This window comes from Phalacrocorax carbo, chromosome 14 (genome assembly GCF_963921805.1).
Source record: "Phalacrocorax carbo chromosome 14, bPhaCar2.1, whole genome shotgun sequence".
NCBI classification, from domain to species: domain Eukaryota; kingdom Metazoa; phylum Chordata; class Aves; order Suliformes; family Phalacrocoracidae; genus Phalacrocorax; species Phalacrocorax carbo.
The window spans coordinates 11,112,843-11,138,099 of record NC_087526.1 but is presented as its reverse complement, the minus strand read 5'-3'; the positions used below and the strand labels follow the sequence as shown (position 1 = coordinate 11,138,099).

At 53.3% G+C, this 25,257-nt stretch overlaps 1 protein-coding gene across 1 annotated transcript in view; it reads left to right on the top strand.

Annotated features, from left to right (window-relative positions):
• Positions 1 to 25,257, top strand: part of JPH2 (junctophilin 2) — a 34,852-nt gene that overhangs the window by 6,876 nt on the left and 2,719 nt on the right. The window contains exons 2-5 of the mRNA XM_064465699.1: positions 1,574 to 2,357; positions 18,925 to 19,043; positions 22,464 to 23,254; positions 24,342 to 24,439. Coding sequence (XP_064321769.1) covers positions 1,574 to 2,357; positions 18,925 to 19,043; positions 22,464 to 23,254; positions 24,342 to 24,422 — 1,775 coding nt within the window. The 3' untranslated portion in view covers positions 24,423 to 24,439. The remainder of the gene's footprint in view (positions 1 to 1,573; positions 2,358 to 18,924; positions 19,044 to 22,463; positions 23,255 to 24,341; positions 24,440 to 25,257) is intronic.

Sequence of the window (25,257 nt, the reverse complement as noted above, 5' to 3'; positions counted from 1 at the left end):
GGGTCATCCCTGGTCTCAGTAACAGCGTCTAAGCGGGGAGATGAATGCCTTGAAGATAGGTCACCCCTTTCCGTCTCAGCTCAGCCCTGCTTGAGCCTTCCTGGGACCCTGGGAGTGCCTGCTCTCCCAAAATTTGGTGCTTCCTGGTAGGTCAGTGCTTAATGAAAGCCAGGTTTAGAACAGATGCCTGTGAAAAGTCCCCTAGCATGGCTGGCTCTTAGCTTGTGTGAAGCAGTGCCTAGGAGAGTAAAGGAGTGGGGTGGCCTTTCCAAGGGTGTTTTTGCTCCCCCAGCACCCTCCACCTGTGCCCCTTGCACCCTGGGAAGAAGGGCTGCCAGTGGCTTCTGCCTCACAGGGTGATGGTTTGGGATGAGGTGGCCTCTTCCAGGTCCTGTAACGCCAGGAGCAGAGCTGAATGCTGCTTTTGGTTTGGGCGCTTTGCTGGTTTCTGAGGCAACTGTATCTCCAGAGCAAGGAGAGCCAGGGTGGAGAGATGGCTCATCCCATCCCACAGGACTCAGTGGGGATGCACTGACCCTCGCAGCACACTGTGCCAGCATGTGAATGCAGGTGCTGTAGGCGAAGGCTGCCCCACCAGCCCTCCTGCCCTTCCTAGAAGCTCTTGGGGAGGGCTTTGATGCTACTAATTTAAGTCTCTTGACATCCTGGTAAGAAAAATCAGAGCTGTGGTCTCCAGTTCACTCCTCTGGAGCCTGCAAAAGTGCAGACCTAGAACTGGAGAGGAACAACCTGCTTTTCCTAGTTCTTCAAGGTGTTACTGCCAAGGTCCTGCAGACTCTTAGCAGGGTCCTGTACCCAGTGTGCAGCCCTGCCATGGTGAACACGATCCTCTCTGTGTCCCCCATCATATGACACCATGTGCTCTCGAGCTGAGTCTGGAGCAGTTGGTAGGGCAGTGGTTTTTGCAGCAGAGCTGGAGGAACCCCACACAGAGCTGTTCCACTCCTCCCTTCTTTGCCCATCTGTTGCTTTGTGCAATGTGTTACAAACCTTGGTCGAGGGACCACGAACAAGCTGTACGTCGAGGCCAAGTAGATGCGGCTGCAGGTACCGGGGCAGCTCGTGCAATGGCCAGGTACCCATCTCGGGGATCTAGAGCTGGTCGTGGCAGCCTGTGAGCGACAAACTGCAGAATGGGCTGAAAGGGACTGTCACCAAGCCAAGGAGAGCTGTGCCACCTCAGCTTGCGTGTCCACTGGGGTTGCTGCCAGCCTCTTGGCACAGCCCAATCTCCAGCCCCATGGGGATGCTTCCCACTCCCTGCTCTGGTTGCAGATCTAGACACCACCCATTAAATGGCTTTGGGCTTGCACCAGTGTCCCGTAGTGCCCCGGTCCCTTTCCAGTGAGCTGTCACCTGCCAGCAGTGGCACTTGGGCTTGTGTCCTCTGCCCACTGCTCCCTGGGGAGAGCTGCTTTTGCACGCAGGTGAGCGCTAGCGGAGTTGGGGCTCCTGCCTTCGGGGGAAGGTGGTTATGCCTGCCTGCCTTCCTTTGCTGACTCATCCAGGAGAGAGAGCTGCCTTTTCACCCCATCCCTCTTCTCTCCCGCAGGCACATACCAGGGCCAGTTTACCAATGGCATGCGGCATGGCTACGGGGTGCGGCAGAGCGTGCCCTACGGCATGGCCTCCGTGGTCCGCTCCCCACTGCGCACCTCCCTCTCCTCCCTGCGGAGCGAGCACAGCAACGGCACCCTGCCCCAGCAGGACTCCCCCGCCGCCAACCCTGAGAACCTGCCCCTCTCGCCCACCATCACCCGCGGGGGCTTCGCCCTCAGCCTCTATGCAGAGGCGGAGGCTGGCAAGCCCAAGAAGGGGGGGCTCTTCCGCAGGGGCTCCTTGCTGGGGAAGCTGAAGAAGTCCGAGTCCAAGTCGTCCCTGGCAAGCCAGAAGAGCCGTGTCAGCTTCCTCAAAAGCGAGAGCGGAATCAGCTCAGCCGCCAGTGATGCCACCTCCACTGTCAGCCTGGGTGAGGGTGCTGAGGGCGAGGAGTACCCCCCCTTTGAGTCTGACATTGATGCCACCACCACAGAGACCTACATGGGCGAGTGGAAGAACGACAAGCGTGCCGGTTTCGGCGTTAGCGAGCGCTCCAGTGGGCTGAAGTACGAGGGCGAGTGGCTGGACAACCTGCGGCACGGCTACGGCTGCACCACGCTGCCCGACGGCAAGAAGGAGGAGGGCAAATACCGCCACAATGTCCTCGTCAAGGGCATGAAGAAGCGTGTGATACCCCTCAAGAGTGCCAAGATTCGGCAGAAGGTGGACAGGAGTGTGGAGGGGGCTCAGAGGGCCGCGGCCATCGCCCGGCAGAAGTCGGAGATCGCAGCATCCAGGTAGGTGCTCAGGGCTCCATCGCGCAAGTCCCCACGCTGGTGGTGGTCCCCATCCCACGTGTCCCTCTGGAGGCGTGCTGCGTGCCTCCTTGCCGCACACTGGCAGTGGGGTCAGACGTGGCTCCCTGCAATTTCTATTTAATTCTTTGTACTCAGTGCTGGCAGAGAGAGGCCAGGGGCCCTTGTGGCAGCCCGAGGGTGTTCAGGACCTGTCCTCCCTCTTGATCCCTCTCCTGTCCCCCTGCAGCCCTGGACCAGGTGGGAGCTGCTGGAGAGCAGGGCCTGGCATCAGTCCCAGTGCTCAGCAGGATTGGGAGCAGGAACCCGTGGAATGGGGAGCACCCTGGTGCCGTGCCAGGCCACCGGAGCCACTGGATGTCACTGGGGTGGGATGAGAAATAGTGGGGTTTGGCTCTGGTAAATCCAGCAGGCTCGTGAGCAGCCAGCGGAACATGCCCCAGATGAACCGGGTCTGCAGCAGAGCGTGGTTCAGCCCTGGAGACCCCAGTGTGGCTCTGTGGGGGAGTTGATGAGTTGCATTAGGGTTGCCACTTAATTTTAGCAGCTTGGTGAAATGGGCACTCTGGGAAGAGCGCTGCTCTGCTGGGATGCTGCAAACTAGGAGGTAGGACCTATGGCAGATAACAAACTGAGGAGGGGGCTGCCTTGGGGAGTCCCATCTGCCCCCCAGGACCCAGCTGCCCCTGGCCACGTTTTAAGTGAGCGTTCCTGTCACGAGGGAGGTGGTGGCCGGAGGCAATGCAGATGGCTGAGCCCACAGTGGATGGCTGAGCCCAATCCTGCAGCACACAGTCACATCTGGCAGCCCGTGATGCTTTAGGATGCTGGGAAGAGGAAGAACTGGGGAGGGCTCAGCCGGATTTGTCCCATTTTGTCCCCCCCAGTTTGTCCTGGCCAGACCCCGTGGGTGGGAAGGGGGCTGCAGCAGCCAGCAGCGAGTGATTGGCAGCATGCCTGGGGATGCATGTGCAGGGGCGTGCGAGGGAGGAGCGTGCGAGAGGCTGCTGGGAGCACGTGGCAGTCTCTCCTTGCACCAGTGTCCCTTGTGCCAGCAGACATGTGGGCACTGCATTGCCCCTACACCGCCCAGTATGTGGCCTCTGCACAGGTGGCCTCTGCTCAGAATTAGCTGCATCAGGAATCAGCAGGAAAGGAAAATGCTAATTCCTCCATTGTCCCTCCTGGGATGGAGACAGGAAGAGATAAGAGGGGCTCCAGGGCCTGCCTGGGAAGGGCAGGGGAAAATCTCCTCCTGTTCGCGTCCCTGCCTTCGTCCTAGCTGTGCCTGTAGTCCGCTCCTCCTCCAACAGCATTCCTGCCAGTCTTAGAACTGGCCTGGCAGAGACCAGAGGCTGTCAGGCAGGGTCAGAGCCTTCGCTCCTCTCCTCTTCCTCAGGGAAACATGGTTATGAAAGACCTTGAGGTTTCACCTTGCCTCTCTGTCAAAACCTTGCCCCGCGCAGGCTTTGCTTAGCTGCTGGGCAGTGTCTGGGCCTCCCGGGCTGTCCTGCCTTGCTTCTTTTTAGTGCTGTTTGATTATCAAAGTTACTTCATTACCAAGAAGAGATGGGAAACAATAGTGGCTGGGAGGGAGCCTGTTCCCAAACCCATCCCTCCCCTCCAAGAAACCCTGGATACTCTCCTGGTGGCTGTTTCTGCTCCAAAGTTTTACGGGGAGTGTGATTGTTTTTTTTTTTTTAGCAAAACCCAGTTGCCTCAGAGACCAGTGGAGAGAAACCAGCAGGATTGCAAGTGAAATGCCCTGCAGGGACAGCTGGGATAAAAATAACAGGTGTGGGGCCCACTGGATCCTCCCGGCAGGGCAGGATCAGCCCAACACCAGCTTCACCGTACCCGGGAAAAGTGCACAGCCATGGTGCTACACACCCGTAAATAAGGAGGCTGGAGCGGCAAAAGCTGCTCCCTGAAAGCTCAGCTGGTTTACACAAGTCTCTTTATTATACACTATTTACGCTTTGGATCAAAAGTGGCTCTGCAGTGTTTTCCATCAGGGGCTGGAACGCGCCCACTGCCCTGGCGGAGGACTGTATCCCTCCCCAGTGCAGCTGGGGAATAATTTCCTATTAAGGAAACCTCGGAGCTGAAGGAAATAAGACATTAAAGCTGGTTTCCTCCACGGAGTCCTCCCCTAGCAGACCCTGCAATAGTGTGCCTGTTATGGCAGGGGAGGAGAACACTGCTTTCCCCAGCAGCGTGAAGCCCCCAGCCCCATTCCTATGGCAGTGCCTGCAGCAGAGCTGGACCTGCTGCAAGAGGAGAATTTGGGCTCCTCTGTCCTGTAAGCTATAACTCACCATTTCCATCAGCATTTATTCCTAGTATATGCTGCTCTGGGCAGAGCCAATCTCTCTACCTGCTGCCTTTTGAACATCTGACACATGCTGTCTTCCTTCTTCCTTTCAGCTCAGCTTTGGGGTCAAGAGTAAATATAGGTAATTTTGCCTTGAGAGGGTCCTTAGGTTAAACCAGAGCTCTGCCACCGACTTCCTTTTTTGGCCTTGAACCTTGCCTCAGTTTCCACACCCAGGACAGAGAGTAATGGCAGACAGATTGTGAAAATTGATTATTATGGTTTACAAAAGGGCTGGACTATCATTAGCATTGCCCTAGCTTGTAACTGCGAGGTGGAGTTTTCTATGCGGAGCATTTATATTTCTCCTTGGATGGCGGTGTGTACCTTACCCAAAGAAATGTCTTTGAGGCTACTTGAATTCTTTTTGGGGGGAAGATGTGGCATAGCTGTATGTAAGAGTATTGCTAGGAACTAATAAGCAGGACACAGCAGCTGGGCTGTGCAGATACCTGACTGCCTCTACGTACCTGTGCTCTTCTATATTGATGTTTGAGTTTCATTTGCTTCTGGCACTTGGGGGAGCCCCTTGCAGACCTAAACTATGGTGATATCCAGCCTTCTGCTGTCTGAGGGTGAAATGTCAGGAGAAGACCAGATTTCACTCTTTTGCACCATAAAAGGCTCTTTAAAGCATAGAAATCCTGAGGAAAACAAACCCAAGGGCTGGAAGCTGCCTCGGCCAGTTTCACCGCAGGAATCCCAGGCACGTGCCTGAGCCCTGGGGGTGCGCGGGCAGGCAGCTGCCAGCAGCCGGGCAGTGCCGGTGGGCATCCTGCCTGTGATATGCCCGACAGAGACGGGCAGGAGAGCAGGGATGGTCAGGGACGATGGTCAGCTGCAGACAGCAAACCTTCCTCATCCCGCGCTCTGCTCCGAGGGTGTCTGAGGCACCAGGCTGCTTTGCAGCTCCTGCCCTGCCTGCCTGCTCGGTTCGGGCGTTCCAGCTGGCGCCGCGGGCAGTGCCAGCTATTGCCTGGCCCACTGCCTGTCCTGCCCAAGTGGCGCTGCCCTGGCCTCCTCGGCTCCTTCCCGGGTCGGCAATCCATCTGCTTTCCCCATTGTGCAAGTGGCTGAGGACAGAGCTGGCATTGCCTCGCCGCCGGCTGAGGGAACGGTGATTTTTTTTAAAAATTGTTTTTCTCATTATTTTAGTGAATATTGTTTACCATAGGGTCACACTGTCCTGAACAGCCCATCCCAGCTCAGCCAGCTGCCCCCTCACCCCAGTCAAAGCCCCTTCGTGCTGCTCAGATGTTGGGCAGAAACCCGGGTCACGTCTGTTGGCAGCGCTGGGGGTCAGCTCATAGGATGGAGCTAATGGAAGCTGGAGTATGATGAACCCTCACCCAGACTGCTGTCGCCTGGGGGAAATGTCATCCTGAAGCACAGCTTCTGCAGCAGCCAGTGGAGATGGCTTTACTCCTGCCCAGGGGTAATCGCAGTCAGGCACAGGGGTTAACACACGCTGTATGATGTTTGTTGGCCATGCCCTGTGCTGCTGGGGCCCCAGAACTTGCCTTGCTGTGATCCCAAGTGATTCCCGTCAGAGCTGGGATGCGGTTCTCCCATGGTGCCAGGTGAAGGCAGCTGCTGCGTCCCTCCAGCCTCCCCCTTTCCCACCCTCTGCCCTGTCTAGGGGCTCCTTTGAAAAAAATGTTGGGGGTGGGTGGGAAAGGTGGCGAGGTCCTGGGTTGACAGTTGGGATGTCATCTCCCCAGTGCTTAAGTAGAGAAGCCGGCTTGAGGACAGCCAGCAGGTCTGTCCCCTGCCAGCCCCCGCGAGGAGGGGACAGCCACTACCAAGCCATGAGTGTACAAATTAAAAGCCATCCTGAGGTGTGTAACAGCTGCCCTAGAGTTTTCTGGGCTTATGTGTTGGTGCTGAACAGGGTTCTCAGGGAGCAGCAGCACCCAGGGGTGCTACCTGTGCAGTACGTGCTCACCTGTCACATGGGGATGATGGTCCTGCCAAAAGCAGGGAGAAAGAGATTGGAAGTGGTGAGCTTTCATCTCTTTAGAATAAAATAAAATGAAACAAAAAGGAAGAATAAGGGCAGGACCAGCTGCAGGGGGGAAATTTTGTTTTTTTGAAAGCTGTACGCACAGTAGCCAGGCAGCTTGTACAGGGGATTTCCTTCTTGCTGGCGCTTTTAGGGGACAAAATGAGCCTAAATACTGCAAATCCCACCTCCATCCCACTGCAGCAATGTCTGCTGCGGTCTGCCTCTGCACAGGGTTGTGCTTCCCAGTGGCTTGGACCAAAATCAATAGAGGGACTTGGCTGCGTGTCCTGCGAGGCACGGGTCTGGCCACACTCTGAGATCATTTGACGGGCATATGTCCTGTTAGCAAAACCTCAGATGTATCTGCCAGATGTCACGGGATCAATAGGAAAGCAAGGCACAAGGGGCAATAAAGGCTGCTGTGCTTCACCTGTTTGTCTTCAGATGCTGGTCCCGAAGCTCCTGTGCAGCTGGGGTGTGTTATGCCTAGAGAGTAAAACTAAAAATGAATACATTTTGAATTTATTTTTGTTTTTAATGTAATATCTGCAGAGGTCCTGCAATACTGCTGCTTGGATAAGTATCTGTAAGAATTTTTAAACTGCATTCTGATACATTAGACATTAATTCCTGTTAATGTAGGGTTTACTCATCACGTTGATCCTGGTCTGCGTTGAAGCACCACAGAGCTGCAGTGAGCGCTTGGCGTCAGAAATCACATCGGCACAGCTTCCGCGGCAGCGGTGTGTAGGCGTCGTTCATAGTGTGAGGTGCTGCCTAGTTTTGAAGCTTAAGTTGTTTTTCTGTCTATACCTATGTCTTTGGGGCATGTCTTAGCTCTCCCTTCAAATAACTGGAGTGCTTGACGGCTCCCATATCGCTTTCTGAAGCTCCCCTGCCCAGCCACATTCCTGACAGCACTGCCGCTGTCTCCCTGTGCTCAGCATTTCCAGACTGCGTGGCCAGGCGGCAGTGAGCGCCTGTCTCCTCGGGGAACGCGGGTGTATGGTGCAAATGACGTCCTGAAATCGCTGGAGTCAGCAGAGCCTCCTGACTAAATAAGGGCAGGCAGAGCAGGGCTTTATCAGCGCTGCCCGAGTGTGACAGCTGAGAGCCGAAGCCCGCAGCAGACCACGCTGCTGGAGCTCGGCCACGCACTTACGCCAGTGAGGTGCTTGATTTGGCACGACTCTGCCCTGGCAAGCTCCTGCCCTCCCTCCCCGGCTCTCTCAGGGGTTTATGTTGCTGGCAGAGAAGGTGGGCAACCAAAATGACGTCTCCCCAAAGCACGTCTTTGGTGAGGCACGGTGAGTGCCCAGGGCAGAGCTGGGCTGGGCTGATGGCCATGCTCGCCACAGCCATCCTGGGGCTGACGGCATAGCTTGGCTTCCCCGAGGCTGGGGAGTTCACACCTGGGATTTTCAGGTCTGTTGAACTCCCTTGCTCAGATTCAGGGTTTTGTCTGAAAGACTTTTAGGATTTTTGAAAATATCCTCTGCTTTCTGCTTTTCTCAGGCTTTTAGCCAGAGGCACAGGTGTTAGACACATCAGGAGTCTGGTGCCTTTCCAGACCTTTAGGTCTGAGGCCAGAAGGTGCCCCCATGAGAGTGGGCAGCAGTGGTTCAAGGCACTCCCTGCCAGGTGGGCTCCTTGCTCAGGAGAGCAGCCGATCCTCCTCTGCTGTCCCAGCTTCATGATCTCTTTGCTCTAGGGCTGCACACACCATGTGATAGATGGGCGTGTAACGAGGAGGTAGCAGCAGGCAGGAGATGGGCAGAGCTTGTCCTGGCCCTGGGTGGGATACCAGCTGCGATTCACCTCCAAGCAGGAGCCGCCAGGGAGAGGCACGGGAGTCAGGAGCAGCATTTCTGCAACTGTAAGATCAGACTTTGAAGATGCCGCAGCTTGACATTTCAGGAGGCTTAAAAGATAGGAGGGGGCAGGACTGCCCCAGCTTTGTTAAAATCCCCTGCGGGGTACAGGAGAGTGCCACATCCCTGGGGGCTCATGCTGAGCAAGGTGCCACCACACCTGGACACAGTCGAGTGACAGGAGCCAAGGGAAGGTCCTTGATGGCCAGGTATTCTGGGTGCCCCACGGCCCCCATAGTGGGGATGGGCATCTTGCTGCTTTCATGGGCAGGAGTGAGCCAGTGCACATGTAGGCAGGAGAAATGAGGGCACCCACATGGCTCCTGCCATAGCTGCGTGCCAGGCCACTGGTGACAGTACACAGCAGCGATGGGACACTCCTTGGTCCGGCTCTCCCAATAAAGACATTTCTCACAGAGCTCAATGTGCTTATAAAGAGGATAATCTTGTTTAATTCACTTTTGGATAATAGAAATCTGGCATCTATTTCCACACCAACTGAAGCCCAGGGCTGGGACTCTCCCACCTTCTGTGTGGTGCTACTGCCAGCGGCACTCGCTCCTTCACATGAAATCAGGCAGATAAAGACCTTTTCCCCTTGCAGCTCCTGAGCAGGCGTGACCTCCATGTGGCTTAACTGCACAAACTGAGGTCAGTGTCCAGAATAACCATCTGTGGGGATGGTGATGGGGAACCTGCCTGGCCCATGCCACCACAGCCAGGACCACTTCAGCTTGGGTTTCCCTCAAAGCTCTTGGAGCAAGAGCACCGCAGGCTGCCTTATGTCATGGCGTCGTGTTGTCATCACGTGTGGTTTGGTTAGGAGGAATACTTTCAACTAAAGCTCCTTGCACCCTGGATTGAGAGCTCGGGGACTTTGTGTCACTCACCTCTTGGAGATGGGGACACCCAGCTCCTGTCCGAGAGCCAGGGCTTGGTCTCTGATCTGGGCTGAACAGGGCTGGTTTGGCCTTGGTTGGGCTGGCTTTTTGGTTTTGCTGTCCCAGAGCAGCCACCTCCAGCTCTGTAGAAGTATTGCCTGTTTCAAACTGCTGCCTGACCCTCATATCACTTCCCTCGTCCCACCCCAAAAGACCTTTGGCCTCGCCCCTGCTTCTAGCTCACCCTTGCCGTGATGGGCAGGGAGCAGGCTGCAGGGTTCAGGTGAGCCCCTCGCCGTTCCTGGTCCCGTGTGGCCATGGAGACAGCGAGCCCCGGGGCTTGGGTCTGGTGCAGGGGTAAGACACCCGCCCCAGCTATGGGACCCCCACAATGTGTCCGCCCGTGTGTGAGGCTCTGCGGGCTGGAGGGCTTCAGTGCCGTGGAACAACTGATGGTGTGATGCCTTCACCCCTTTCTTTCAGCCCTTTCCTGGAACGGCCTCATCCCCAGCTCAGGCTGGCTGCGACTCCAGCACCGACACATTTTTGGCCCACCATGCTTGTTACGCTGCGATGCGTTTTGACTCCAGAGGAGGGTGTGCACAGCTTTATCTGTTTTCCACCCGCCTCGCATGAATTTCTTTATGCACTTTCATGCCCTATTAGGGTAAGAGCATGCACTTTCGGTAGCTCCAAGGAGAAAGCATCTGTTGGGCAGCAGGCTGCTTTCCCCAGGGCTTCCTGGGTCTTTGGGTTTGAAGCAAGCGGGGCTGTGGCTTGCAGAGATCCCATCAAGAGGAGCAGAGCTGGGATGGTAGGACTTTAGTCCCAGAGATGGGTATGACTCAGATAGCTGGCCAGGCAGGGAGAGTGGAATTAATGGGCTGTTCAGTCTGACCTTGAGGGAAATCCTTATCTCAACAGCTTACAAACGCAGAAAGGGAAAAATGAAGTGTGACTTTAATCTGCAAAATGATTGTGGAAAATGGTAGCTTCTCATTCAATTGATCTGCTGCCGCACAGAGCAGGAAGGCTTTGACTCCCATCCAAATGCTCGAAATCAGCCGGCAGGGAGCTAGGCTTTAAAATCATCTGATTCAATTAGGCTTTGCTCTGAGGTTATCGTCATTTCAGTGGAATGTGAAATAGGCTTATCTGGAAAAGTAAAAAATATTTAAGTAAAATGTCCAATTTAAATATAAAGCCTGAGATACAGAAACCCTCCCTCCTCCTGGAGATGGTGCATTTTTTTTCAGCTTATCCTGGTGCCAAGCAAGAGCCTGTTGGTTTTCTGAGTCCAAGTTTTTGTTGTTTTGCTCAAGCAGGGCCTGATGAGTCTTCAGCAAGCACCGGGAGGGACCTGGCGTCCCATCTGCCCAGGTGCCCTCAGCAGCCTTGGGTGCATGGGGGATGCGGGTGCTGCAGCCCAGCGGTGGGCTGGCAACCCCCTCAGCTCCCTGCTCCTTCTCTTGTTTCTCTTGGATTTCAAATCTGTGAATGTCAAATCAAGAGACCTATAGGGCTGGGAGAAAAATGCTTCTGCCTTAAATTTTGATTAATAATTGGGCTTCTGACCAAATGCAATATTTTAAGAATTCTGTCTGCTTTTATTTCCTAAAAAAAAAAACCATCCTGCTTTTTGCTTTTGACTGGGGGAAAAAATGTCAAAACAGACACTGCAGTCCCTCACTTTCCTGGTTTGAATTGCTGAAATCTGAAAAATACTTGAGTTAGAAGTTGCTAAAACTTTTCATTGAAAAAAACCCAACAATCTTATGGAGAAAACACACGCTTTCTGATCCGTTTTAGCACGGGCAGAGCTGGCAGTTGGGTAACATGCACTCGGTTGGTGGATGCTGTCTGTCTGGCAGAGCTTGGGGCTGGGTAGGAGCTCCTGGATCAGGTTCGGCTCCCTTGAAACAAATGACTGCTGCAGCCCTGGTGTTTTCTTGAAAGTGGGACTTCATTCCGCCGGGCAGGGCCCCTGCCGGCTCAGTGCAGGTGCAGGCAGTGAGGCAGGAGCACGCAGGGCACAAAAGGCTCGAAGACCCTGATTGCATATGTGCTGTAAAGATGTTTTGATGCACTTAGTGGGATGACCTGGCTGCTTTGATCTTGCAGTGGTGGCTAATTAAATAAGGGTTCCCCAGAGCATTAGCTGAGACCCTTTGATAATGGTGTGGTGGAGGCTGGAATGAATCAGTGGTGTTTGTGCATAGTCCCAAGGCTGTACTGCTCTGGGAGACTTGACCCTCCAGGCTCTGCTTGATCTGCACCCAGGGCAGCCTGGAGCAGAGTGGACCTGAAAACCAGGGGGAGGGGGAGAGAGTCCAGTGGGCAGCTGCAAATCCTCCCTTTTTCCCCCAAAGATATCTCTGTGGATGCTCTCATGAGCTATTCCCAGCCTGGCTGTTCTGGCAGGACAGGCTCCAGCGGGGAGAGGAGCTGCCTGTCCTGACTGTCTGGGGCCAATGCAGTGGCCCCGGGGCCGTGATGCCATACCGGTGGCCAGTAGTCCTTTGAGCCGGCAGGCCCCAGCTTGCACCACTTCATTTAGAGCTGTCTCTGGGCAGCTGGCGGCTGGCATCCGAGGGCTGCAGTGGAAACAGAGAGCAGCTGCAGCCTGTGCCGGCCCCACCAGCTCGTCCCAGCCCACTGGCTCCCGTGTGGGCTGGCACGGCAAGCCCTGCCGGCTAGCTGCCCACCACTCGGCTCACGGGGCAAACACGGCGGTGGAGATTAATGGAGCAAATCTCCTGTACACAGGGCCGAGGTGCGTAGGTTGTCGTCTTATTGAAGACAGCTGCAGATCTGCCTGTTGTAAGATTAATATCACTTTAACTGTTCCGAGTGGAAGTATCCCTTGGTGAAAGATGCAAGTGGCTCTGCGCTATTTAGAGCTGAGGATAACATTTCGGTATTTTAAAAATTCACCAAGTAATCATAAAGACTAATGCTTGCTGAGCTCATTGGGTGGCAGGGAGCTCTGCCAGGCCTGTGCTCCTGAAGCACTGCACAGAAAAGGATGCTTTTCTCCTGGCTGAATGGCCTGTTTGTGCCCTTCTGTGGAAGGAAAGAGAAAAGGTCCAATTTATGCAGCTAAGTGGCCTGGGCATGGAGGGAGTGCAACAACTTCTATGTAAGTGTTGGTACCAGGAGTGAAAAGCCTGTGGCATCTTGTCAGCTGACTGCAAGGAAAGGGAAGCTGGAGGGCAGAGCTGAGAGCTCTGGATGGCTTCTCTTTTGGGTTTCTTTTACAGTGGTATGGAGATGTTTCCTTTAGGAGGCAGTCTGTGTTGATTTGTGCTTAATTCACTATTTAGATCACACCTTGCAGGTATAGAGTCCATAATATAAACCGGCAGACTCATATGCCCCAGGGATGTAAATTGAGTAGGTTCGTGCACACAAGTGGTGGAAGAAAAAGAGCAAAAGGAAGGTAAAAGGCACAGCAGGCTGTCAGCCAGGATGCCTGTGGGGTGGGACAGAGATGGGTTTGAATGTGGGCAGGGAAAGTGGCATGAGCAACGAACTGAAAAGGGGTGTTTGGTCCCATGGGCTGGTTACAGGCAAATGAGGGTAACAGAGCTTTGGTGGTATCTGCACGCACATGGAAGTAGAGGGAGAGCCGCAAAGGAGACGGATTGGGACTGAGCGGGAAGAAGAGGATGCTCCAACTATAGAGGTGACGCAAGTCCAAAGACAGTGTGGCAAATGGAGAAGTCGGAAAGTCAGGTCATAGAATTATAGAATGGTTTGGGTTGGAAGGGACTTTTAAAGGTCAACTAGTCCAACTGCCAGCCCAGGTCTGGATTGGTCAGGTCTGGGTGTTCCTTGCTCTTCCTGATGTGAACACAGAAGGGACCATGCTGCCATCAGTAAAAGCACTTCTGCAGCTTTCCCTGTACCCCTTTTGAGTGCTGCAAACATTCCTGCCAAGACGAAACATTATCTTAAGTTTCTTCAGAAGGACAAAATGATTCCTGTTGGTGGAATTTGGCTGGGAGTGGAAAAGCCAGTTTCCAGGTGTCGTGGTTTAGCCCCAGTCAGCAACCAGGCACCACGCAGCCGCTCGCTCACTCCCCCCTGGTGGGACAGGGGAGAGAATCGGAAGAGTAAAAGTGAGGCAACTCATGGTTTGAGATAAAGACAGTTTAACAGGTAAAGCAAAAGCTGCGCATGGAAGCAAAGCAAAACAAGGAATTAATTCACTACTTCCCACGGGCAGGAGGTGCTCAGCCATCCCCAGGAAAGCAGGGCTCCATCACGTGTAACTGTTACTTGGGAAGACAAACGCCATCACTCCAAACATCCCCTCTTCCTTCTTCTTCCCCCAGCTTTATATACTGAGCATGAAGCCATATGGCATGGAATATCCTGTTGGTCAGCTGGGGTCAGCTGTCCTGGCTGTGCCCCCTCCCAGCTCCTTGTGCCCCTGGCAGAGCACGGGGAGCTGAAACAGTCCTTGACCAGTGTAAGCGCTACTTAGCAACAACTAAAACATCTCCACATTATCACCGCTGTTTCCAGCAAAAATCCAAAACATAGTCTCATGCTAGCTACTACAAAGAAATTTAACTCTATCCCAGCTGAAACCAGGACACCAGGAGAGGGGAGTTTAGCAGAAGTCTTCCTTCCTAGAGCTGACTGATGAATTTTATTTGCTTAATGACATTTTACAGCTTATTGTATTGAGAATGGCAAGAAAGGTGTTCAGTTGGTTCTTCCTCGGGATTTGCTGAATCGATGGGATGAGGGATACCCTGGAGAAGGAAAGATGGTGCTGGCCTGGTCTGTCTTTCCCTTAATAAGTAAATGTGAAATAGCTTGGGCACAGAGCTGAGCTCTTCCTCTATTTCTAGCCACAAGGTCATCGCCACACCTGCAGGCGCCCCAGCCCGGTCTGGTATTTGCAGTATTCTCTGCTAATTCCAATCTCATTTACAGTCTAATCCAATATGGATGTGCAAAACCGCATAAACTGTCCAAAGAGACAGACATGCTGGCTTGGCTCTGGGTCTCACCTGTTAGCACGGTCCTCAGCTGCGGCTCATGTATCCACAGGGGATTTTAGTAGCAGAGGAATGATTCAGGCAGTGTTTCTGGGAGACAGCCAGGAAGGACAGGAGTAGTGCTCTGCCCTGCACTAGTATAAAAACAATTAGAGCACTACAGCTGTGCCAGAGGAGCAAATAAAACAGTGGATGCGTTTAACCCTCCCTCTCCCACCCATCCAGCCAGGGTATGAAGCCTCTCTGCCCAGGGCAGCCCCAGAGCAGCCACCACAACCCAGCTAGTGCTGCTGGGAGGCAGCAGCAGCAGGGCTGGGATGGGGTCTCCTGGCATTGCCCACATACCTCTCCTTGGCTCGGTGCAGGGCTGCTGCTCCTCCTTGCAAAGAATTCACTGGAGCTATTTTTAATGGCACTGCCTGGGGAGATGGCTCAGGGTGAAACCGGGAAGCGCTCATCCCGGGCGGTACTGCTTCCTCTGGGATGGGGAGCACCGGCAACAGTTTGTAAAGGCCCCTTTTTGTGTTAATTGCCCCTGGTTGGACGTGTTTAACATTCGTGGCTCTTTTTCCAGCGTGGCCTTGAAAAGGGGCTTTTGAATTCTGCTGCCAGGTGCTATAAAATCTGTGGGCCTCTGTTTCAGTTTTACCCTGACCTCTTCCATCTCCAGACTTTCTCCTCTGCTCGTTTTTGGGTGGGCTGCTTTCTGCAGAGGTGCTGGGAGCTGACAGCACAACCAGCAGCAAATAAAATTCTGTGGCCCTGATTCAAGTGCTGCCTGATAGGTATCAAATTTATATGTGTATGATAAAAGGATGGCATTTTCCTTTTTGCAAAAGCTGATTCTATTTTTTAAGCAGATCTTAACCTTGGAAGAAGTTTTTCCTCTTAGATGTTTTATGTCTAAGGTTTGAAGATCACCTTCCCTGCCTCCCTCAAACCTGCCTGAGTGTTTTGGTTTTTTAACTACTGAGCCCAGCAGATCCAGGGCTGGGAGAGGCTCTTGTGCTGCAGGTTGTGTGCACTGGGCCCTCCCAGGGCAGCTGGTATTTGTCTCCTGCTTTGCAGCCAGGGCCATGTTTTTCTCTGCATTGAGCTCCCAGGCACTGCCAGCCATGTGGATAAATAATAAATTCAGAAATACTCTAGGCAAGTTAGATGTTATTGTTATGGCTGGGCCCTTTCCTCCAGGCTGTGCTTTTTCACAGTGTTAATAAACCCCCAGCGTGGCTTTTTGGAGGGCTGCGAGGAGCAGTGCCTTCCCTTCATGCCCTGGGGATCTGCAGCACAGCCTGGGGAGAAGTACTTAAAACACCACGCCATGTGTCCATAAGCCAGGTGTTCTTCACCTGGATGCTGCTGTAATAAATGATCGCAGCGATGGAGGGACCCAGCACAGGGCATCAGCATCCCTGCTGGAGCCAGGCTGCTGGCTGGGGGAGAGCAGCGCTCTGCCTTGCACCACAGCCTCTGGGATGCTGGCAGCGCCAACACGTGGTGTGCTGGAGATGCCAGATTTGAAGCTGCAGCTGTGTTGATCTTAGTCCCCCCAAATCAAACACTTCTGGATGACTTTGCAAGCGGGCAGCCAGGAGCAGAGGTCGGGAGTGTCCCACAGAGCGAGGGAGCCGGGCAAAGATGCCATGCAGCTCAGAACCCCAGCGCAGCAGGGAATCCCAAAGTCATGCTGCTCAGCTTGCTGTCACAGCTCTAAGCATGGAGCTCAGGAGCTGTCGCACGGCCTTACTGGCCTCATGCCCCTCTGTGCCCGGGAGGGCTCTTTTGTAGAGCCCTGCTAGCCTTGGGGCTTCAGTGACTCACAGCAGTGGCTCAGGCCAGCCAGCTCAGCTCCTCAGCTCCTGCAGCATCCTCACCACAGCCTCTGCAACCCAGGTTGGGGTTCTTCCGGGCCTCGCCATCTCTTTACGCACAAGAATTGCAGCACTCAAGGCCCATGCAGCAGCCAGATAGCATCCAGCAGCTTCTCCAGGAGAAGAAGAGCATAACTGGGAGCTGCCTTGTCACCTCCAACACCCCCAGGCTGTTCCCTTGCTTTGGCCTCAGACGCTGGGGAAGAGCTGAGCATGTGGGTGCCATCTGCACCCGTTTGGTAACACCTTGGCATGAGTCCAGCTCTGTCCTTCCTCGCGGAGGGAGCAGACCCTGCATCCAGTCCACTTCCAGACAACTTTTTTGGAAGTCACCTTTAGGAAAGCATCCACCCGCTTGCCAGGCGCTGCCTGCTGCTCCCCCAGCTGGGGCCAGCTGGCTGATTATCTGGCTGGGAAGTGGCCGGGATAGCCTCTGCCTGGCTCAGTAAGCAACTGAAAGGGAGGATTTTATCTTGTATGGTGAAGCCCATCCTCCAAGAGCAGCAGGACAAAGCTAGGAGTCAGAGCACATCCTGCTGGGGTGAAGAGCTGGATCCTCATTTTGCAAGCGTCATCCCAGGGCCGGCGCCGGGCAGGCTGTGTGCCCCACGCGCAGGGCGCCCAGCCTGCCCTGATCCCCCAGGCATGGAGAGCGCAGAAACATCCCCCTTGGCCCCTGACAGATTATAGTGGAATTAATCACACTGATTATATGTTACCAAAAAAGGAGGTGCTTTCTCTGTTCAGAGCTGCTTCAGACCTCCTGCTTGCTAGCAGCAGCTTAAAATTGCTGTTTTCTGCCTCATCATGTCTTGTCTCTGGGTTTTTCAGGAGCTGTAATAATTTTGGATAAAAAGGCAAAGAATGACAGCAATCCCAGGCAGCTCAGCCTGCAGAGAAAGTGGGGAGATAACATGTGAGTGTGGGCGGGGAGGTGAAGCATGGCTCCAGCAGAGTGGGATTCATCCCAGGGAGAGACAGGCTGAGCCTCAGCAGCTCCGCACCCTCTTCTCTATCACAGGGCCCTGAACAGCATTTTCGGCTCCCCGTCAAGTCACACTGTTGCCTGTATCAGTTGGGATTAATGCCCTACATTTAGTTCTTTCCCCACTGCTGCTCAAAATGAGTGTGGGGGTGTGTGTGTGTATGTGTGTGTATATATATGTCTTCTACCTTCTAAGGGTCTCAGAACTGCATTATTATCACCTTTTCATTGCACCTGTCAAGTATTCAGATTAAAGCTAGTCTTGTTTGCATACTGCATCTCAGTTTAATGGGAAAGAATTAATCCTGATTAATCCTGACTGAGAGTCTAAAAATTCCTCTGGAGCATTTTCACTGCAGGGATAACTGCATCTTTCCTCATTTTTTTGTCCTAAAACATGACCAGATACCAACCTGAGTCTGCAAAGGGCTCATCAGGCACCCTAAGACCGCATTAAAGGTTGTAATTTGTAGTGAATTGGTGTCTGAGGGCTGCTAACTGCTTATCTAACTGTCCACACAGAAATTTGTGGGTTTGCATGTGCAGCCAGTGTATGTTCCACTATGTGCAGCAAGGGAGATCTGAGGAGCCTTGGCAAACATGATAGTGAGAGCATGGGGAAAACAGCTCTCCGTAAGCCCCGGGTGCAACAAGCAGCTGAATATATGGTGCTTCACCCTCCCATATTTTTAAGATGCAGTTTTGCTGTTTGAAGTCAGCTTCTTCCCAGACTTCAAGCAGCTGGGCTGTAAAGCCAGCCCTGCTTTTAGCGTAACGATCACAGGGCCCTGAGTGCAAGGCATGCGAGGAATACGACAGCCGGCTAGCGAAATAACTCTGATAGCCCTATAGCCCTACAGAACAAGAAGATGTCCTGGGAAGGAGTGGAGAGGACTCAGGGAGCCAAGCTGAGAGGGAGGCAAGAGCTCTCTGCCTTTCCTAGCACTGGTGAGAGCAGCTCCCTGGGCTGCGGTGAGTAAAGGAGCCCCTTGGACCATGTGTGTTTTTTGCTGGAGAGCTGGGGGAGAGACGTTTGGGGTAAAACAAGTCTGGTGTGCTGGGCAGCAGCACACTGCCTCTGGCAAGGTGCAGCAACTCAGGGCTGGTGACAGCACAGCGGTGTTCAGCCATCACGTTGTTGTCCCTTTATGCTCCAAAGATGCCTGCGGTGATGCTTTAGGCATTCCTGTGAGCTAGGTTTTCAGTGCTTCGCAGAACGGCGGCAAGACCATTTTGCAGCACCTGCTGCCTCGCTGCAACGCATGAACATGCTCATGTTTGCAAATACACCTGCCCTGTTCCCTTGTGTGGCCACATGCAACTTTCACACCTTAGCCTTAAGCATCTGTGCCCCTTAGTTGTTGAAAATCTGGTCGTTTCTCCTCAGCTGTGGGGCGTTTGGGTCAAATGCGCAAGTGCTGAGTGCTGTTATGCCAGACGGGCTGATTTGGTTTTGTTGCTGGACAGGGTCTGCTGCTCGAACAGCTGCTCCGAGCTGGGACAATCTTGGCTGAGACGGTGCTCACTGTTGTCCCCTCTTCCCTCCACAGGACAGCTCATGCCAAAGCCAAGGCTGAAGTGTCCGAGCAGGCAGCTCAGGCAGCTAACAACGAATCTGGCATAGCCAGAATGATGGCCAGGGAGCTCTCGCCGGACTTCTACCAGCCAGGTAGGACCAGAGGCATCTTCTAAGAGAGATTTTGAAATTTCCTTGGGAAATCTGTTCAAATGCTTCACCCACTTTATAACTCCACAAGTTGCCCTCCTGTCTATCCTAAATCCTCTTGCCCACAAGTCTGGCCAGCCTCCTGCCCTGGATGATTTGCTCTCCTCCTTACACCACTGTTTTACCTGGTGGAATATGTTACCATAGCCTGGAGGAAAAACACACAGTCCCTCAACTTCCCTTCGTGTTTCTCCACATGCTGAAGCCCTCCCAGTACCAGGCAGGGCAGGAAGCGAGCTCGGGTCTATTTGCAGCATTCCTGTAGATATATCCCTCATGGCTTTTTCTTGGAACAGCTTTGCACATTGACTCACAAGCCCATATCCTGTGGGCCCCCATATCGCACCAGGGTACAATCAGACTTGGCTAATATAGTATCCTATAAGAAAGTTGCTAATGCAAAATACTACTTCCCTGATTCCCTATTTATTTGTTAGCATCACTGCTGATTATTTGGCTGGGAAAACACTTGGGAGGTTCCTTCTGTGAGACCAAGCACTGAGGGTTAGTAGATAGGGAATGTAATATTAGAAGCAGTGTTGTGAATGCCATTACCTTTCCCTACACTGAGTTAGCTAGAGATATGTTCTTCCTGGAAAGCTTTTCTTCCCAGAGAGGGAAGGTGATAACAGAGCAGAAAACAAGGATCCAAGTACCTACATTTTCATCTTGTCTTTCTTATTACCTGGCTTTGTTACCTGGAACAAGTGCCCGTGGCTGCTGATGCAGGATCACAAGGGACCATCACAGTGGCAAAACTGGGGGTAGAAGCCGAAGTTTCACTCCTGCTCAGCAAAACCTGCCACCTGCTTCTGCTCTGTTTTCAGTGCCTCCAGGTCACCAGTACTACACCCTGGCACAGGGCATGCAGTAGGAAAGGGGAATGGCTCACACCCAGTGCTTGGCCGGGGAGAGTCATGATGACAGATTTGCCTAAATTCCCTGTACTCCCACCTTGCCCTGCACCTACTGGCTGGGGAGACGCCATGCTGGAGGGCTGCCCATTCCTCCCCACCGCCCAGCGAGGCCTGTCGGAGCTGGCTTTGAGTGGGGAAACACCATGGCACCCAGGCATGGGCGTGAGCCAGTGTGTGGCACTTCATTTAACAATAGCTAAACATCGCTTGATCCTGACATAAGCCCCCCAGCTGCCACTCAGAGCTCCACATTCACTCTTTGCACACAGAGGTATTTATAGCACAGAGGCAAAGGAAACTGGAATTCCTGAGGGGAGGTTTTTGACATCTAGCTAGATTATTTTTTCCACCCATGGCAATTGAATGAGACAATTGAAATGGTCTCTGCTCCTGGCTCCTCGGGTGCTGAATCCTCTTGCTGCTTTTACGCAGGGCTTCACTTGGGTCCTGGCTTCTTTCAGTGGCCTTGTAAGCTGCTCATGCATGTTTTTCTTCTGTGATTCTTTTAAACCTTTAAATTCACTAAGTGCACAACAAGGGGAAATATCTCTTCTTGCATGGCTGCGCCATCCAGGAACAGACAAAAGTCAGCTCTTGGATTTTGCTAGGACTGGGAGCTGCTGATCACACAGCCAGGAGAGCCTGGCAGTGTTTGGCAGCTGCATTTCCCCCTGCTATCCTGGTAGATAGACCCTGCTATGTCTGGCACGGGGCAATCCTGCTCAGCAAGCCTCATACCTCTAGTAAGTATTGAGCCCTGGGTTTCATTTAGGTTATCAACCCTAATAGCTTAGAAGAGAAATGTAAACCAGAGCCATTGCTGAAATGTTGTGCTGGGGGGTGAGGGTGGGGAGGTGAGGAGGATGGGAGCTGTGCGGTGCCCTCCAGGCAGTTGGGGTTTTTAGGTGTGAATTATTCAGGAAGAGAAGAAAGCAGCAGGAGAGAGCAAGGAGCCTGGAGCTGCAGGCAGCCTATTTTGAGGAGTCTGAACAACTGTTGAAATGGCTTCCAAATAATCTACTTGCAGCCCGAAATAAATGGCCCTGAATGGATCACCTGCTGATTGACAGGAGTGTGCAGGCAGGGCAGAGCAGCTAAAATCAGTGCCCTCTTTCTCCCCACCACCCCCTCCGAGCAGAGGCATTGCCTGCGTGGGCAGGAGGTAGCAGTATGCAAATCACACCACTTATTTATTAGAGGGAAAGGACACCCAGTCCCAATTTCCCAACCATGCTCAAGTCTATATCAGTCCTTGGGGTAGAGGAGACGAGGGGAGGAACTGCCAGACAGCAAGGGACGGCGCGGCTCCAAGGTCTGCGCCACTCAGGAGCACTGAGCAAGCCCTATACATCTGCACCCCTCAGCATCACTTGGATTCAGCAGAATGAGGCCAGAGACACTTTCAAAAGCAGGTGCTTTGCCTTCAGACAGGCTGCTTTGTGACCTCGCGCTGCCCATAAGGAGCATGCTCTTCTTGTTCTCACTTGCTATGAGCATTGCGGTGACCCTGTCCCAGCAGGGGTCCCTGCCTGCGGAACATTGGGCGCGGTTGCTATTCCAAAAGATATTTCCAGTTGTTCAGCGGCGGATTTTGCTCAGCCAGCCACCCAGCACAATGGATATCTTCGGTGTCAGGCTCTGGCTGGCTTCCCCAGACCCTAGCTCAACTGCAGTTTGCTTTGCAGACACAGCCTAGGGTTAACAAGAAGTAAAGATTTAATGATAGGTGAATAATTGAAGCGAGGGCAATGTTGCTAAGAGGTGACAAGGGGGCATGGGAGATGAGGCCAGAACGAAAGCTGAAGCCCTGAGTCACCTTGTATGATGGTGCCAGGTAATTTTGCTGCTGTTGCAGGGCTCAGTGCAGAGAGGGGGGCTGAGAAACTGCTAGCCTTTCTCCATGCATTAGAAACATGTTTTTCCCATTATTAGGGATGACAGGTATATCATCTGGAGATACCTGCCTTTCCTGAGGAGACTGGGCATCTCCTGTATCACTTGTGAAGTTGCCACACTATTAGACGCCAAAGAAGCCACATGGGAGAGTTTCCCAGTCATTAAAAACAAACAAAAAAAAAAACTTGGGTGGGAGATGGATCCTCTTTAGCCCCAGGATAACCCATCTGTGTGACTGCAAAAAGCTGGGCTGCAGATTTTCACTGTTTCTTTACCCTCATCTGGAGGTCCCTGCCTACTCCTTTGGCTCTTCCTGGCTGGACAGCACACAGTGGGGCTCAAAGCCTCCGGCTGCTCCTGGAGGAAATCCCTCCTGGAAGCAGGCTCTGGTTCAGGAGCACCTTGTCTCCCAGCCTGGAGCCTCTTGGAGTTGTCCCCAAGCCCGCTGAGGCTGGGGATGTGGCTGCCAAAGGTTAGATGGTGGTGTGGGGCAGCCTGCTGTCCCTCTGGTCCCTGGGGCGGCTCCTCACACCAACCCCTCTCTCCGCAGGCCCCGAGTACCAGAAGCGGAAGCTGCTTCAGGAGATCATGGAGAACGCAGAGCACGCCGTCAACATGGAGGAGGAGGCGCCGCGGCCGGAGGGCGCCCCACCGCCCCCCACGCCCCCCGAGAGCCCCCAGCTCCACGAGCAGGACGAGGCCCACCGCCGCGCCAGCCCGGCCCCCAGCCCCGCTGCCACCCCTCCCGAGGCTAAGCGGGCCAAAGCGGCCCCTCGCCAGGATGGCACCCTCCATCCAGGCAGCTGGGCTGAGGCGGGCGGCCGGGCGGGCGGCGGGAGCCCCGTGCCCCCCGAGGGTGAGGGCCGGCCAGCCTCACGGGGCTGGGGGCGTCCCACCGAGCAGATGGAGATCGGGCCACTGCAGAGGATGGCACACGAGCCCGACGTTGAGCTCTTCAAGGGCTACCACAGCTACGCCGTCCGGACCTCCCCGGTCTCCCCAGCTGCGGACTATGAGGAGGAGCCGCTCACCGAGCCCGAGCTGCCCTCTCCTGAGCCCCGGGGGGACCCCCAGCGCCAGGGGGGCACCCCTGCCCCGCCGCCGGAGCAGGAGGAGAAGCCGGCGGCCAAGGTGGAGGCCAAGCCAGAGCCACCGCAGCCCAAGGAGCCGAAGCAGCGCCCCAGCCCCGAGCGCAGGGCCGCGGGCCGGGCCGAGCCCACCGCAGACAGGAAGACTGAAGCCAGGCCGCCGGGGCGGACGGAGCCCAAGGCGGGGGCCAAGCGAGGCCCAGCCCTGGCGGCAGTGGCGGCGGCAGCGCAGGAGGTGGAGGAGTGCGAAGAGGTGATGTGGGGGCAGCCGGGAGGTATCCCTGGGCGCCATCTTTGCTTTTTTGTGGGTTTTTTTGGTGTATTTTTCCCCAGGAGGTCAGAAGGGAACCGGAGGGATGCAAAGCCAATGGTCTCGGGGCTGCAGCAGTCCCCAAGCAGCACCCAGAGGCTCTTTTTGGAATCCCAAAGCCTGCTGGAGAAGGGTCTTGCTTTCCCCTCTCCCAGCACCTTCCCAGCCTACCCTGCCCTGCCCTGCCTGCTGGGGCTGGCATTCATAACCCTGTTATTTTAACTTCCCCTCTGCGCCATGGTAGATATGTCTTCAGACACACCCCATTTCAAAATCTGAGAAAAACAGGCATTTTCCAATTAATTTTTTATACTTTTCTCTCCTTTTCTCACTCTTTTACCAGCCAAAATGGATCTGGAAAGTGGGGGAAATATGTAGAATACGGAAGAAGAAGCTGAGTGGGGTTTCTTTTTTACCTGTTACTTTTTCAGTAGGGGCACCTCATGAGCTGAACCATGGTATTGAATCACCAGATAATTTCCCAGGTTAAAATGTAGACATTCAATTTTGCTGTTAGCAAATACAGCTGTAAACTTAGACATTTTATTAGCCCACTGATTCTCATCTTGCAGCCCTTTGGACGTGAATGGTTCCGACACAACTTTAGAAAAGCACAGCTTGGAAATATTTTGGTCTAAAATTAGAGCAATCTCATACAGATGTGTTTGTTCATCCTAAAAATGGCAACTCTACAAACATGGGTGCTGTGGGTGGAGAAAGGAGTTGGGTAAGCGCAGCTTCACATGGGCTTGACAGTATGTGTGCCTGTGGTCAGGATCTCCTTTAATCTGCTTTAGCCTCAGAAGCAGCGTGATTTAGCCTCCTTAGCAGGAGTTTGCAGGGGAGAAATAGGAATAGGTTGATCGATAGATACTCAATCAGTTTGAAATTCAGGCTGGTTGTTAAATGCCAGATTTATGTGCATTGGGAGGGGATGATTATGGTGGTTTTGAGCACCAGAATTAAGCTGTAGCTGTTTCCTCACCTGGAATTGCAGTGTATAATACTCTGTTTTGGTTTTTTCCTTCAGGGACCTAACACAATTGTGATCTGCATGGTCATCTTATTGAACATTGGTCTGGCCATTCTATTTGTACATTTTTTGACATGATGTGCCCCTCAGACAAGGTAAGACAAGCAATGAGATTTTTTCCTCAGTTTGTAGGCTCACTGTGGACGGTTTAGGATTGACTGGCTTTATTGCCAACACGAATCATTCACTGATGGACGCCCTGGTGATGAAAATGCATGCGTGTTTATTCAATAGATGCAATTGCCTTGCATTGAGCATTGAGATTCTCAGTTACCTTTGTTCCAAGAGTATTTGTGGAGTATTTCATTGGATAGTTCTTGAGTCTTTTTGTAAAATTATTTCCTCAAAGTTAAAAAACTGAACTGTGTTGATTGGATACAATCCTACAGTATAGTTTTGCTTTCTCAGTTGGATGGACATGATTCTTGGAGACTTCCAGTGCAAGAATGTGTGATGTTAAATTTGAAATTTCTTTTCTGCAAGAAACACTTCAAATTTGCTGTTCTGTGGCCGCTGCTGCCAGGTAACCCATGAGTTGCAGTATTTCTTGGCACTCGGCCCAGCAAGGGGCAGGAACACAAAGAGAATGTGAAACTGAAATTTCCAGCTCTAATTTCACCAGTGCTAGTTCTGCTGCTGTTGTTACATAGCTATGTTACTAAAGGTAAATACAAGCTGAGATGTGTACCTGACTAAGATTAAACTGGAGCTCACTCAGACCTTCCCCCTCAGTTGGGACAAAGGCTTGCATTTGGATTTGGAGGCAATAAAATCGTGTGAGGTTTCTTGTGCCTGTAGGGTTTCCGCACACAGGAACATGTCATGGGTTTGCACAAGATTTCTGTCACCTTGGGCTGAAATATTGAAAAAAAAATAATCAAGGCTGAACCTGACCCTTGGGCCTCACATGAAC